The sequence below is a fragment of the Peromyscus leucopus genome, chromosome 19 (genome assembly GCF_004664715.2).
Source record: "Peromyscus leucopus breed LL Stock chromosome 19, UCI_PerLeu_2.1, whole genome shotgun sequence".
NCBI classification, from domain to species: Eukaryota; Metazoa; Chordata; class Mammalia; order Rodentia; family Cricetidae; genus Peromyscus; species Peromyscus leucopus.
The window spans coordinates 7,355,665-7,372,164 of record NC_051079.1 but is presented as its reverse complement, the minus strand read 5'-3'; the positions used below and the strand labels follow the sequence as shown (position 1 = coordinate 7,372,164).

Sequence of the window (16,500 nt, the reverse complement as noted above, 5' to 3'; positions counted from 1 at the left end):
GGACTAGAGAGGGGTAAATGAACAGAAGAGGACAAAGAAAAACTTCACTAGTGTTGCTTTTGAGCACACTAGAGCCTTAGGTTTCTTCCTTGGTCTCCCATGGGAGGTAGATTAATTAGAGCATGGACTGACTTTGTTGAATGTGCACCTTGAGCCAAACACAGCATGTCCGAGTCCTAGCTTGGGTTATCAGCATATGACTACGTCTCTACAATTTGAAGTTTCACTCAAGCCAGGTTTCTAGCTTTTTGATAAAGCTATTTATTGTCCAACAGTATTACTCGTAAGTGAAGTTTAATGGCTTTAATCATTAGAATTCCATCCCCAGTGAATAAGACACTGGCTAGGCAATAGAATAATGATTTCAAATTGGTTTTCAGCTGCCCTTAGACATTTTAGTAGCATTAACCATTTTATGATAAAAAGAGTTGAATTTATATTTGAATACTCCTTTATGGTGTCTTCCAAACCTTCTTGCAGTTGAAAAGTTATATTTTAATTATGTGGGTGTATATACATTTAGGTAGATGGGTGTGGGGAATCAGAGGTCCATGTCAGGTGTCTTCCTCTATTTCTCTTCACCCTATTTTGAAAGCCAGGTTCTCTCAAATGCTGGCATTCACTATTGACTGGACTCACTGGCCACTGAGTTCTGGGGCTTTGCTGCTGTTCCCTGGCACTAGGGTTATAGGCTCCTGCTGGCACAGCTGCCCTTCAAGTGGATTCTAGGGATTTGATTTCAAGTCGGCCTGCTTGTAGAACTGACTGAGCTCTCTATGTAGACACTCAGCTGTGTTTTAAGGAAGACATATGGCCATTTTCAGTGCAGGTCTCTCATATAACACACCTACCCTTCCACTACAAAATGTGCTGGTGGAGGACCCAAGTGTTCTTATTTTTCCTACCAAATCCTACAAGTAACCTGAACATTACCTTGGAATCCATGAGTGTCTATTATTTCAACTTAATTTGCTTTGAGTTTAAGTGTGCTCATATAGTCAGTCCACTCTTTAGTTCTAAAACAAGGTGCACATGAGTTTCATCGTCTCTTGATTGGTTCAGCCTTCAGAATCATTCATTTGTTTCATTTCAATTCCTTATCCCCCTATCTCACTTCCCCTTCTGTTCATTTGGTTTAATTTCTTCCTTCTTTTTTGTACTTTAAGACGAACTGTTAGTCCCATTAAAAATCTCTTGTGCATAAAATTGTGCTCATTAATTTTATTTCCACATAAATTTATAAGAAAATGGGAAACTAAGTGGTTGCAGTTTATGCAAAGGTAAGGGTTTAGGGGTACCCTGAAACTGATATACATCAAAGTGCACAAGTTACCCTAGGAGAGCACACACACACACACACACACACACACACACACACCACCACTCCTAATGGTGTGTTTAAATGTTATTCTCTGGAGATTTGTTGAAGGAGAGTCATTCACTTGAAAATGTAGCCTGGCATTCGGAGCACCTGAATGAACTTAATTGAAAACTGCTAAAGCCTGTAAAAAAAACATTGCACACACAGAGCACATAGTTTAGAAGCAAAAATCCAGCATTCAGAAGAGGATCAAGTTGACTTGTGGTTCTTAGATGGTGTTATGCTTTAAATCCCAGGGAGAAATTATTAAGCCCAGGAGAACGATAGCTGTGAGTGCCTGAGGTAATGCTTCACTCAGTGTTCTGAAATCCTCAGAGAAAATTCTTCAAAACCATAAGGAATACTGGCGTTGCATTTGCCAGGATGAGGAAAAGGAGAAATGTGAAGTTGAATAAACTCATCCCTTATGGCCAATGACAGAACAGGGCTTCTCAACATTTGGAGGAAAAAATAAAACACTGTATTGTCCTTTGTCAACACCAGCTTTTATAGATGATTTTTCTTGGTAGCAATGAATAACTTGATATTTCAGTCATAAAATGTGTTACAAAAAAGGGGGATTTTATGAAGCTTCAAGTATCACTTGAGGGTTTAAAAAAAACCCTGGGAGAGCAATAGTGGCACACACCTTTGATGCCAGCGCTTGGGAGTCAGACCCAGGCAGATCTCTGTGAGTTTAAGGCCAGCCTGATCTACAAAGAGAGTTCCAAGACAGCCAAGGGTTGGTATAGAGAGAAACCCTATCTTCATAAAAAAACTCTAAAAAAACAACTTCCATTGGAAAAGTCATGTGTATTAAATATTACTTAATGTGTTGCCTAAATTCAATGTTTTATTTTTCTTTACATAGTTTTATGTTTAAAGAAAATATGAGCTTTTCTAACAAACTATCCATGGTCATTCCTAAAGCATCTCCCAATATATCTCATTATGAATGCATCCATTCAGAATGAGTACATTCTGGAAGTGCTACTGTACTGTTAAGAAAAAAAAAAAATCTCAAATTAGTCTTTTGGAATGGCCTAGGGTGGCAAGAAGAATTTACAACAAACTTTTCAGATTTATGAGGAGACCTGTGTCTTGGGAAGCATTCTGCCTTGCAAGCTATGTATTCAAACACTGCAAAATGGAGATATGACTCCTCCACCCACTTTTCCTCATTCTCACGTCTCCATTCACAGATGCATACTTCATTAATAGATAGTGTTCTCCGCCCATGCAGGGCAAGTTCCGTACATTTCTGGTTTTGTCTGAACACTTCAGTGAAATTAGCATTTTAAGATACAGGTGGTAGAGATGTCAGAAAAAGTTTCAAGTCAAGTCTAAGCTAAGGCTATTCATAAAATAATGGGATTTGAATTCTATTGCATTTGTTTGAGGAAATATTATAGCCTTCACTGAGAATCTTTTCCTAAAAAAGGCCTTCAAAAGTAGCTATTAAAGTAGAAAAAAATCTAACAGAAATTCAAAAAGCATATTTAAGCATGGAAATATTTTAGAATATTTTCTTATAATTGCTTCTAAATATGATGTGATGTTTTTCTTGAAGAAAAACTGTAAACCACATGTGAATATTTATACATTTGTATTTGCATTTATGTGGGACGATTAACTGCTAATACATTTAATACGTACAATCTGTGGTTTCCTGTTCATACTTTACAAGGATATTATGGCTTTATGGTTACCATTAACATGAGGTATGGCTTGAAGAGAAAAAAAAGCATACTTTAAAATAATTATTTCCCCAGTGTTTAATTTTATATTAATCATGTTTACAAAGTTTTATGTAGGCTAGAATGCAGTAACTCCCTGTTATGTATGAAGACGATACAGTGCTCTAATTACATTTTCCTGCTTAGTGTTATGATGTGTGTAGCCAAACTTACTAAGTTCGATGAATCCTTGGTGCCAAACTTATGCTTCCCTTTACCTAAATTAATGCATTTCCTTTCCTCTCATGCTCCAATCCTGCAGTTTCTAGTTTTGTCTGAGCAGTTAAGTGAAATGAATATTTCAGTATATGGGTGATAGAGTGATCAGAAAAAGTTTTCAAGTCAGATCCTTTGATTGTTAATAAAACAATAGAATTTCAATTTTATTCCATTTGTCTGATAAATTGTTATGACTTTCATCAAACAGCAACTTGGTATTCTGTAAATTACTGATCAGTTATATTATCCAGCTCTTAGTATGTCAGATGGACATGCTTCACTGGAATGCTGGGATGGTTCTGGGGACACTCACGACTGTCCTTGCCTGGCATGTCTTTTATAATGGGGAAGGTTAGGCCATCATCTGTAAGAAAGATTTTGTTAAAAAAAAATAACCTGGGAGGCTAGTGAGATGTCTCAGCACTGAAGAGAGCTTCTTGCTCTTGAAGAAGAGCTCATTCAGTTCACAGAACCCTCAGTGCTTTGCTTATGACCACCTGTAACTACAGTTCTGGGGCATCTTGATGCCTCCAACCTCCATGGGCACTTCACTCTAGTGCACATGCCCCCCCCATAGAAATGCACGCGTGCAATTAAAAATAATAAAAATAAAACCTTAAAAAGTAAAACTGACTCTTCATACCAGTTCCATGCTGAGGGAAAAGCTGGAATTCCATTACGGAGGTACACATGCATATCTAGCCTCCCCCACAGTGTCCTCTACTAGTAACAGCCTATGTCATCGTCACACCTTCTTCATCACTGGTACGTGAACGGTGGCCTATTAGTATTAACTGGAGTCTATAGCTTACAGTATGGTTCATTGTAAGTTGTAAACTTCAGTAGGTTTTGACAAAAACATGAGGATTTTCATCCACCCCAAATATGTAAGAATGTAAAGTTTAAGATAAATTTTGCACCACATTTTCTAAAAGTTGCATAATGAACTGTGGTAATACTGCTTCATGTTTTGTAAACATAAGTTAAATTCTCAATCATTATTTGATCTATCTACTATTCATAAGAAACATGTTTTACAATACGAGCAAGGTGGGTCCAGAGGAATTGACACATATGTGTGTGTGTTTGTATAAATACATATATGTATTTATGTATACATAGTGTATAAATACATATATGTATATATACGGACACACACACATATATGTATATGTATGTATGTATGTTTTACACAAGTCAAGGTCTATAATGTTTGCTTTATTCCCATCATCCTCAAAGGTAAATTTTAATTCTAATTTTAATAATTAAACCATATCTGTAGGCTATTTACTCCTTTGAAATGGTTTTTCTGGTTCTTATTTTTTTTTAACACCCCCCCTCCCCCAATAGTCTATTATCCATATAAATACCATAGTTGCTGTTTCCTACTCTTCTCCTTTGGGTTTTGTTTTGTTTTGTTTTGACAAGTTATCCATGTAGCTCTGACTTTCTGAGAACCCACTCTGTAGCCCAGGCTGTCCTCTAACATAGACATAGACATAGAGCTCTGCCTGCCTCTGCCTCCTGAGCGCTGAGATTTAAGGCATGTGCCACCAAGCCTGGCACTTTTCTACCTTTAGTGATACAGTTTCTGTACAAATACAGCCACCTTGTGTAAATTTCACTTCTTGGTCCTAGCACATTGTCAAGCTGAAGAAAATCTCCCTAGCTGCAGCCAGGCCGCTGCAGCCAGGCCCAAGGCAAGCCTGACAGCAGGCAGTGAACACTGACTAGGCAGCAACAAACGAAAGTCACACATTTCTCCTGGAAATGAGGAGGCGTTTTAATGTGTATGACTTAAAATAATACAAGGTAGCTAACCCCGCCGAACATCGTGAGCCAGAGGCCGGACTGACATTTATCGGAGAAGACTTTTTTCCACTGAAACTCTTGTTCATTATTTTTTATTAAAGTGTTAATTTTTGGCACAATGCATGTTTTAAACAAATTGTGTATGAAACATTGTATATGTAGTATACAGATTTGTTGGTCTGGGTGTATTCTTGTGTTTATGTTCATGTACTTGGCAAATTATATGTGTATGTATGCCAGAATTCAACAATTCAACATCAGATCTCTTCTCTCTGTCTCTCTCTCTGACTCTGTCTCTCTGTCTCTCTCCTCTCTCCACCTTTACTTTTTTGAGACAGTGTCTCTTCGCTGATCTGAATCTTGACAGTCGGGCTAGCCAGGATGGCTCGCCATTGAGTCAAGGGTCCACCCATCTCTATCCCTTAAGCACTGACTGGGTTTACAAGCACTAGCCGGGCATCACACTCAGATTCTCATGCTTACATGACATACACCAAACCATCTGCCCAGCCCCACAGAGATATATTTCTTTCCATCTGAATGGGGCTGAAGATGCAGCTCCATAGTACTGTATGTGCTTTACAGTGCCTGAGACCCTGGGTTCAGTCCCCAGTACAGGTAAGTAGATCAACAAGCCTGAATGATAACCAGAAGTTGTCCTTGTTTAGTATTAGATTAAATGAGAATTAGCGTTTGTTTTGAAACTCAAAAAACAAAACAAAACCCAAAAATACTAATAATGTCTATTAAACCAATTCACAAAAGTTCTAAGTTAGAGGCAGGGACTGGAACAGCTAACTGGCTTGCCTTAAATTACCGTTTTCTCCCTCTCTCAGCCCCCTCCAAGTCGTTCTTTCCAGTACCAGATTCTCAGAGACCAACCTCTTCTTACTCATAGGAAATACATTGACACTTTGAAAAAGAACACTTATTTTTTCTTTCTTGACTGCCCACACCCCTTCCCCTCCAGCTCCTGTCTCTGTAGACACGGGGGCAATACTTTGATTTAAGAATTACTTTTTAAAATACTTTGCTGTGGGACTCTCAGCGCTGTAAATTTGGCATTATTTTCTTCTCTGGCATTTATTGGGTTTCTTGGTCATCTCGTTGTGTTGTTTATTGAAACTTTAGGTTTCAGTGAGTTGAGCGGTCAGATTCTTTTACACCTTCGCTGGGAAATGCCTGAGGTCATAGACACGGGGCAAAGATGGGGCTTCCTTCCTCTTCTGCAGAGCAGGAATAATGAGTCTCACATAGAAGTTCACTGTTGAGGATAAAACATATGTGGTATATGAGTGCCCATCTTCATGTGTTTTTGTGTTTGTACACAGGCGTGTGAAGGTCAAGGGGGTTGACATCAGATTTCTCCCTTGGCCACTTTTGAGGCAGGATGAAGCTGAAGCTCATGGTTGCAGCTGGGTTGGCTTCTGACCAGTGAGCTCCAGGGATTCTCCTCTCTCTACCCCAGAGCACTAGGATGACAGGCATGCACCTCTGTGCCCAGCATGTTATGTTGGCACCCAAATCCAAAGCCAGGTCCTTTTGCTTGAGCCCTTGAGCCATCTCCCCCTTTAGCTCTCCCTCACAATTCTTCACCACCAACAAATGGTTCACATTAGTCCTGCCAGCAGCTTTAATAGGAATACTCACTACAGCTTCTTTGAAGGACTTGGTTTGGCATAGATCCTTGGCTTTTGTTATAGCTTTTTGATATAGCCAGCTGTGTATACTTTAGAAATTCTCTGCTTCCAGACCATTTTCTTTCTTTTCTTCTTCTTCTTCTTCTTCTTCTTCTACTCTTTTTTAAAGTGGTAGGGTATTGATAGATATTTCTGATCACTTATTTGTACTATTCTCATCACTGTTAGGTGTCACAGAAAAACAAAAACCAAGGATCCCTATTAAGAAACTAAAAAGTTAGTGTCTTATTAAAAGGAAAAGGCATAGTCATAGGACACCATTAAGAAATAGGGTACTTATTGAAATGATTGTTACAATGGGCACAGTGTTAATGCAAAGTCACTCTAAAATTTGCATTAAAAATTTAGAGTGGACACTCAAAGACACATACATCTTAAAAACTAAAAATATATATTAAAAAAAGAAGTTAGGACCATTATAAACTGGCATGAAAGACATATGTAGGACTACTGTCCCAGGTTACCTGTGAAGACATGATAAACATGTGTATGACTAGTGTCAGAAGCTACTTGTGAAGGCATGATAAAGTCAGCCTGCATTTAGCGTCGGGTGAGCTTCAGCTGGGAGAAGACCACACAGGGCACAGCTGCAGCAATTCAGATGTGGCCTGGGAGGGTCCATGCTGAAATGCAGCAAAATGCAGAGGAGGCAAGACAACACCTCTGATCCAGCTGAAGTGTCATGAATTCCTTTTTGTGATACCAAAAAACAGTTACTTCTGTTCATAAAAGATGGTATAAGTCTGCATTTTGACTTCTCAGCAAGGTCCCCAAAATAATTTTTTCTTTGTTTGTTTTTAACTTACAAAGAACATAAAAGCCATTGTTCTCCAGAAAACACTTTAAGTCAAATGAAAGATTGTGGGTAGCTAAGTTTATTTGGGGATATTTATACTCCAATGACCAATGTTGTATTTTAACATAATTTAGTTACAGCTAAAACTTTTGTTTTCACTTTTAATGACTGAAAGTTGAAGGATGATTTATGTGGCATTATGTGAAAAGTTATATCTCCAGTACTTAAAACATTTGATCACTTCTATCACATATTTTATGGTTAGTAAGAAAAATGAGCAAGTGTGGAACTTGGCTGTAATCTTTGCTTGTCTCAGTGAATCTATATGAATGGAGCTGAAAGGACTGTTCTCAGTCACTGAGTGACACAGAGGACTTCTTAAGCTGGGGTCATGCAAGTCTGGAATCCCAGCACTCACAGGTAGAGAGAGGGTCACTGTCATCTACATAATTCAATTGAGGGTATCCTGAGCTATAAGAGATCCTGTCGCTAAAAACCAAATACAGGTAACCCCCCCAAAAAAACCTTTTACTTGAATCCTTGAGAAACATGAAAGTTGCTTGTGAGTGCACTTTTTATTGTGGACATATTTATTTCTCACTTGCCAAACAGTATCTTATATAATCACAGCCAGGCTGCAACATCAATGACATGGGAAGTGAAGACTTTTTTATGTGATGACTTCAGTTGCCACTCGTATGGAATGTTTGTTCAGGAGGATGGAAGGCAGACTGCACAGGAAATGGTCTTCCTCAGAGGCTCTTTCTTTTTGTCTTGAACATGTTCAATTCTCTTTGTAAACGTGGAATCTAACTTTCCTTATCTGTTGAGATGCAGGCTGATTGTCATTGCATGTATGAAATGCTGATTTTTTTTCCCTCATTTTTAAGCCAACACAATTATGACTTGTATAAATAACACACTGAAATTGTTTTGATCCCCATCCTAAGACACTGACTTTTTTTTAATTTAAAAACTTTCAAGATACATGTTTATGTTCATGATTAATAGTAAGAAAACAAAAGTACGTAAACACCCTGAGGAATAGAAATCATTAGTTTCCACCTTTCACTAACGTGAGTTTCCGGGATTCTAGGACACATTATGGGTATTGATGAAGATGCCCAGAATTTCCTTTCTTCGAGTATTTGTCCAAGAGTAACAACACATAAGGTCCCATGCCAGGAAGTAAGGGCGGTGAGCAGAGTGACTGACAGCTAAGGAACCTAGGCTTGGGATGCCTGTCTAGCTGAATGTGAGGCTCAGCCCCTGTGTCTTCAAGCTGCTGTATTGTATCATTTAACGAAATCTGGCATGTGTTCTGGCATTAGCTGCGCTCCCCTTGGTGGAGTAACCAGACATGTGCACTCTTTTACAGTGAAATTCAGCAACTGCAATCGAAAGAGGAAAGTTCAGTATGAGAGCAGCGAGCCAGCAGATTTCAAGGTGGATGAGGACGGCACGGTGTACGCTGTGAGAAGCTTCCCTCTCACTGCAGAGCAGGCAAAGTTCCTGATATATGCCCAAGACAAGGAGACCCAGGAAAAGTGGCAGGTAGCCGTAAACCTGAGCCTGGAGCCGCCCCTCACTGAAGAGCCAGCAAAGGTATAGTACCACCCACAGCTTTGCACCTGATGCTTAGCAACTGGTTTGCTGATTCTGACCAAATATAGGTTCATTTCATTCTTACCTTACAAATGGATGCCCTGTGTTTCCGTTTCTATTGACTCCAGTCTCTTTAGCGGTACTTTCCTGTGTTTCTAACATGATAGTTGATGTGTATTTCAAGCAACCAGAAATTGCCTTGGAGAGGTTTGTTTATATTTTGAGATTTATAATTGAATTCAAATTAGAAGTAGTTTCTGTCACATTTCTGAGATGCTTTACAAGCTGTTAAGTATAGCCACAAAATAAACACATCTTTGGGAGATGTCACCTGTCGCATTTATGAGGTGGGAGGTGCCGATGTACAGTGGGGACAGGAGAGTGTTTGAGGCAACGATGATTGGGTTTTGTCCTAGTTCGTGAGCAAACTGGGGAGCATGAAGTATTCATCCTGCCACTGTGCTTTTGGGAGTGGTATGCTCCCTCTCGTGGAAGCAGTTATGAGCCAGAGTGAAATAAATGAAGTGTGTTTCCAACAGAGACCTGTTCAGCTCAGTAAATGTTTATTGAGCACTTATTCTGTGAAAATACCTACATAAGAATTTTAAATGAGATGGAACAGTGACTTCAAAAATCCTATGTTATTTATAAATACCAGGTTCTTTGAGTCTACTCAAACAAAGATTCAGGGACACACCCATATACTTTGAAAGCCATGGCTTTAAACCATTACGCTTTGTATGCTACAGTCACAGATAAGAACACAGGCCATCCTGATATATATTTATAAATGTAGTGTGCATACATATTCATACTAGAAAAAATATTTTGCTTTTCTCTTATACTAGAGTTGAGGTTTCAAATCATGTAAAATACAATGTATTAAGTCATTAACTGTTGAAAGGACTCAAGCCACTTGAGTGATATATACAGTGGGAGGCTGGTACCTAATGGGGTGAGAAGATGCATCTGTTGTTGGTTCTCAATGTCCCAGCAACCTGTCTTGGATGTTTGCACAGAGACAGCAAGGGCTAATGGCTAAGATGCCCACAGACATCGAGAGAAACAGAAGAAAATGTTGACACATAGCAGAGATTAATGCCTAGTGTGCAAAGTGGGTCATTTACTGCATCCATCACGGCTGACATAGGTTTAGAATAATTACAGCATTAATTCTGTGGGATTTAATAGGGTCATAAATATTTGAGACATTCTTTAGCGGTATGTATTAAACTTCTCTTGGAATTCAAATTATATCTCAGCACATCAAGATGTGATTTTAATGTACAGTAGGCACATTACCTGAACTGTGGTCTAAACTAATGAGAAATACATAAAAGGGTGCTATTAAACTTTGTTTAATATTAACTACTCTCTAAGATGGTTTATAGAAACGGCAAGTAGTTTACTCAACTGGACTATATAATAAATTGTTTCTAATTCAATTTTCAGTGAATAGGGCAGCCCATATACTTCATGGCATTTTTTTGTTATTGAACAGGAGCGAGGAAAAGGCCTCCTGAGATATTCTTTTTGTTTGTAATACACTGTGGTTCCTACACACATAGGTATCCATTAATATTGATATGATCGTAGAGAATGCTCTTCCTAGTCCTCAGGAATGTCTTCTTGTATTTTAATGCAAAGGACCCACATGAAATCGAAGAAATAGTATTCCCCAGACAACTCGCCAAGCACAGTGGTTCCCTCCAAAGGCAGAAGAGAGACTGGGTCATCCCGCCAATCAACTTGCCAGAAAACTCCAGAGGGCCCTTTCCTCAAGAACTTGTCAGGGTAAGAAGCTGTCATTGTAATTATTTCTCTGCCTAGGAGACATTAGAAATGGTTTTGCCTGTTTTTTTTTAAATGCAAAGTTTATAGCATGTATACACGCAGTTGAATCTGAGTGGGAGTGGAATTCCTAAGAAGCTTCATTTGTTTACCTTTGTTATCTCTTGGATTATTTATACACACAGCTCTCCTGGGTCCTGGGCACTGAATGATAGGGCTTTTGTGAATTCATGAACCCTAAGGTCATTCCATCCCTCCCCTACCAGCTCTCACTCTTCAAACCGTAGTCTTATCCAGGACTTTCCATGTTGATCTCTGCCCTCTAAAGATAGTTTGGGACAGACGGGGGAAAAAAATAAAGGGCAATTATTGCTAAAACTGCCAGTACCAAGTGCACTTGAGAGTTTTTTTTTTTTTTTAAGAGAAAAAAATGATCTGTGATACCATTAACAGAATCCCTGGGGCAGTGCAAACTAGAGGCTTTCAAATCTGAGCAGGGAGATGTCTGCAGTGACTTACATCGCATACCGTCAGACATGAGAAAAGCACGTAAAATCAACAGGGTATTATTTATTTAAAGATACAATAATATGGATCATAATATGCCCATTTATTAAAATGCAAATGTTTCCATGATTATTTTAGCACTCCAACACGTACATCAAATGCTGTGAGCTTTTTTAAATAAGTCACTTATTTGTGTTGTATATTCTACTGTAATGTGTATTATAATTCAATTTAACAATGAACACAATTCCTAATAGAGTTGCTTTTTATCGACACTCATAAAATATGACTTGAAAGCGGAACTGTCTCTAGATCAAATGCATGGATTAATTTCACTTCCCTAATACATAAAGATCCATGTGTATTACTGCCCAGCCTGCCCTTTCTCTGTCTCTGCCTCTCTTCCCTACTCCATTTCTCCAACCTGCTGTGCTCTGACATGATTTCCTTGGTTAGGGGTATAAAACATACCCAGGGAACCTCTCCGAGATGCTTTGTTAGAGAAGAGAATGGCAGCCTTCATTGCCACCTGAAAACAACGTAGGAAGCTGTTACTGCACTGAGTCAGGACAGTGGAAGCAAAGAAAGCTGATGTGGAGGCTGTCCCCAATAACATAGTCCTCCATAAGGTTATTTCAGGCTGTGGCTAGGTAATTATTTTTTACCGTTTCTGATGTCTGAAGACACTATGATTTGTATTAAATTGGACATTTGTTACTGTGTTGTAAATATTTTACCCTGGCAATTTTGTTTAAAAGTGGACACTGCTAAGTTTTGATATTTTGCATGAGTCCCAGCTAGTGTTCTTTTAGATGAAAAGGTTCCCCCAGGTCTTTCTGGGGATAAGTAATGTCTCTTCTTAAGTCCATCACCAAGAATCAAAGAACGGAGTTGGAAGATGTCACGGTCATAGAGTGCTTCCCATGCAGCATGGGGCGGGAGTTCAGATCCCCATCTTCAGTGCTGGGGAGTCAGGAACAGGAACTCCTGGGGCTTGCTAGCTAACCCATCAACATGAATCAGTGAACTCCAGATTCTCAGAGAGACTCTGCCTCAAAAAACAAGGTTGAAGTCAGTTCCAGAAGACACCCACATGCATGTATGCATGACACACACACACACACACACACACACACACACACACACACACACACACAGAAAAGAATGAAGAGGAAGGGATGACCTGGGAGAGGTCAGTAATACTATGGGGGAATGAAGCAAGGATCAGAAATGTGGTATGTCCCATAACAAATGTGCTCATGTCTTCTGCTTATGTGATTGTTTTCTTGACCCCCAGATCAGATCAGATAGAGATAAAAACCTGTCCCTGAGGTACAGTGTCACTGGGCCAGGAGCTGACCAGCCTCCAACGGGCATCTTCATTATCAACCCCATCTCAGGACAGCTGTCGGTCACCAAGCCTCTGGATCGCGAGCTGATAGCACGGTTTCATGTAAGCTTCCAGCCAGCTGCTGAGCCTTTGTACCTAGTCTTCAGAATGTGTGTGTGTGTGTGTGTGTGTGTGTGTGTGTGTGTGTGTGTGTGTGGTTTCCCATTGGCTTGTGCCACTCCCATAGCTTTAACACTAAGATTTAACACCAGAAATGTATCTGTAGGCTTTCTGTTTGCTTTAATTATGGGATTGATGCATGCTGTAAAATAAGTAATGCCAAAATAACAACGAAGAAAGGGAAACAGCCTGAGACATCGTTACTTTTGACACACCAGTACTTGCCTTCAGATAGATGGCTGACAGAACCCACTACAACAGGTTTGAATGGACAGGATCAGAGCAGCGGTGGGCAGAGATCCAGACTCCAGCATTTTTACATGTCTAGTGCTGTAATCACAGCAAGCCTGTTTATATTTCATGGTGAATCTCCTTTCGTATTGCCTCTTTTTTCTTCTTTCCTTTCCGTTATGAAGAACTTTTTTCAGTAGGGTGTCCATGCCTAGTCTTCCCATATTTCCTTTTTTTTATTGTTTGTTCAAAGGCATCAGTTACTTCATTTTTGCATCATACAGTTTATTCAAGTACATATATAATGTAAATTGCAGCTCTCCAGGGATGTTGACCAGGACCCTCCCTAACCTAAGCTGCTCATCTTCTCAGGCTTTGTCTATCATATTTGCCTTTTATATTTAAAATATTTAACCTCCATGGGATGATTTTAATGAAAGGGGGGAGGATCTGGACATAGCTTGGCTTTGGCCAGCCTGTTTTTTGCACTGTCTTCTCTTGTAGGTCATCATCACTCGGTCACCTTCCCCCAGGCATGGCATTACTGGAGTCTTACTTTGCTCACCACATGATGTTTAGATTCCTGCACCTGCAGAAACCTTTAAAATCACTGGTGTCTTACAGTTACACTAGATTCCCCTAGAACTGAACAGTGTGTGAAAAGTTGAATGTGTTTTGAGTTCTGTGACTCAGAACTCAATCATTACCTTGATTATTTACAAGCCCATCGTATTAAAATTCATGAGGGAACAGCAGATTCTAATTTTTTTATATTGTTCTAACATGCAAAAATGGAGGTAATACTTCAATGTCTTTGACACGGACTACATAGTATTAATTGGGAAGCTGGATTGAGGAGGCATATAACACTCTAGTGAGGGTGGTTTCTATTGATGATCATGAACACGGGAGCAAACACACCGGTGTGGTTTCTTTTTTTTTTTTTTTTTTTTTTTTTTTTTTTTGCTTGACTTCTCTCCATCTAAGATCCTGTGGTTAAAATTCAGAAAATAAATACATTCAGCTGAAACTGGAGCAAATTATTCTTCAAATACTTACTACGTATGCATTCAAAGCAACACCAGCAAAAGAGAATTAATTACAGAATTGCAAGTATTTAGAATCATTAAGATTCATTACTTTACATAACTATAATTAAATTTCAGTATTAAAAATTTGTTAATGGAATATATTGTGTTAAGTAAATCAGGAAGAAAATATCTTTAAAAGGATTGAGAAGCGATAATAAAATTTATGTTGTGTTATGTCTTCAGTAATCTAGAAATCAAAAGGATGTGTTGATGCTGCCTTAAGTGGATAAGAAGGTACCCTAAAGTAGCCTACAGCATCAGAGATTACAGGGAAACTGTGAAAGCATTCCAGTTAGAAAGAAACAGTACAGTGGAATATGTGTAGCCTTTGAAAAAGATGCAATGGTTGTTTGCTAGAAGAAATCATTAGGAAGGTAGTTGGGCCAGAGTAGCTGAGTGATTGTATTTACAGTGAAAAACAACATAAAATTTCTGAAGGAGAACCACTGATACTAACCTCTAGGGCTATGGTGAGGAGTGTCTTCTACACACGTGCCTTTTCCATTTCTCTGAATAACCTTAAACTTAAAAAAAAAAAGTGTCATTTACCAACACTACTGTATTTAACAGATATTTTAGATCTGGACACAGCTAACTTTAGACCTAGTCTCTGTCCGCAAAGAGCGATGTGGCGGTCACAAAGCTCAGTTTCTTGGCCCTCTGGTGCTTTGTCTGTGGATCCAGTGAGTTAAAAGCTGCATACTAAGCATGAGGCCTCTCCTAGAGGATGGCTGGCTTTCTGCAACGGCGTCCTCACTCATCTCAGACTTGGGCTAGCTCCATCTAGGTTGGGGGACCATAGCAGCTCTTGTAAGGCTGTCCTCAAGATGTTCTAGCTGCTGTGGATGCATGGTGAGCACATGTTGTACCTTCTCCCAGACGGATCTTTAAGTGCCTCTGTCCTCTGGTTGCTCTTGCAGTTGAGGGCACACGCAGTGGACATCAATGGCAATCAAGTGGAGAACCCCATCGACATTGTCATCAATGTCATTGACATGAATGACAACAGACCTGAATTTCTGCACCAGGTTTGGAATGGGTCTGTTCCAGAGGGATCAAAGCCTGGTAAGTCAGAACAGTCATGTGCTCATGACTTAAGGAAGTGTTGTATAGTAGCTGGTGATGTAGCCCAGTGGGTGGAATGCGTGCTGAGCAAACACAAGGAACTGGGTTAGATCGCTAACACTCACTGACTAAGAAGTGGACCTGGGCATGGTGGCTCACACCTACAATCCATGCAGCTGCAAGGTGGATGCAGTGGGAGCCGAAATTCAGGGTTATCCTCAGCTCTATTTAGCTCAAGGCCAACCTGTTCTACCAGATATCCTTCCTCATAAAGAACAATGTTTATAACTGACCCTGTCATAGCAGTCACAAAAAAAAAGGAAAAGGCCTGTGTACCTTTTTTTTAAATTTTATAATTTGATTTAATTTTACATCTCAGCCACAGATTCCCCTGTCCTCCCTCCTCCCGCCCATCCTCCCCTCTCCTGTGTACCTTTTAACGTATCTGTCATTTATGATGCTTTTGGAGCAAAAGGAAGAAACTTGAGGGAAAAAACTGATTGAAGAGAGAAAGCCGCAAAATATCTTTACATGAATTTTGCCTTATTTGGAAGCCAGAACCTACAGGATCTATAGTGGTCTTTCCTTGCTTTGTAGCTGACACAGTGAGATCTACTGGAGAGAGGCTTGCGGTGTACAGAGTGCAGATTCCCTCACGGGGGACAGAGCACCCGCGAAAGCTACGCGGTGCCTGTTACCAGGCAGTGAAGTCGCAAGCAAGGCAGGGTCGGTGACAGCTGTGACACACTGGGTATTTGCTTCCAGGGTGCCCCGCCACATGCCCTCCGCAACCCTCCTTCAGCTAGCGTAAGGGAAGTGGCCTGGCCCTGAGGCAGCACTTGTGGAAAGCCTCTTGCCGTGGTGAAGTGGTGTTTGACTGACGTTTCAGAGGCTTGTCCTGAAAAACTAAGGGCTCCAGTCACAGAATAGCCAGGCCAGAGAGGACTATTGAGTCTGAAAACCTAGCAGACCCAAGCACTCAGTCAATAAAGGAATGAAGAAGTAAATGTTTAGCCAGCTTTCCCGGGCAGATTTGGTGTTTTGAGATATTTTAGTTATTCTGTTTTATAAAACATC

The 16,500-nt window shown here is 39.8% G+C and overlaps 1 protein-coding gene across 1 annotated transcript in view; it reads left to right on the top strand.

Moving 5' to 3' along the window:
• Cdh2 (cadherin 2) overlaps window positions 1–16,500 on the top strand; it is a 220,573-nt gene that overhangs the window by 150,737 nt on the left and 53,336 nt on the right. The window contains exons 3-6 of the mRNA XM_028892025.2: window positions 9,002–9,228; window positions 10,876–11,022; window positions 12,824–12,979; window positions 15,279–15,423. Of these exons, the coding sequence (XP_028747858.1) occupies window positions 9,002–9,228; window positions 10,876–11,022; window positions 12,824–12,979; window positions 15,279–15,423 (675 nt within the window). The remainder of the gene's footprint in view (window positions 1–9,001; window positions 9,229–10,875; window positions 11,023–12,823; window positions 12,980–15,278; window positions 15,424–16,500) is intronic.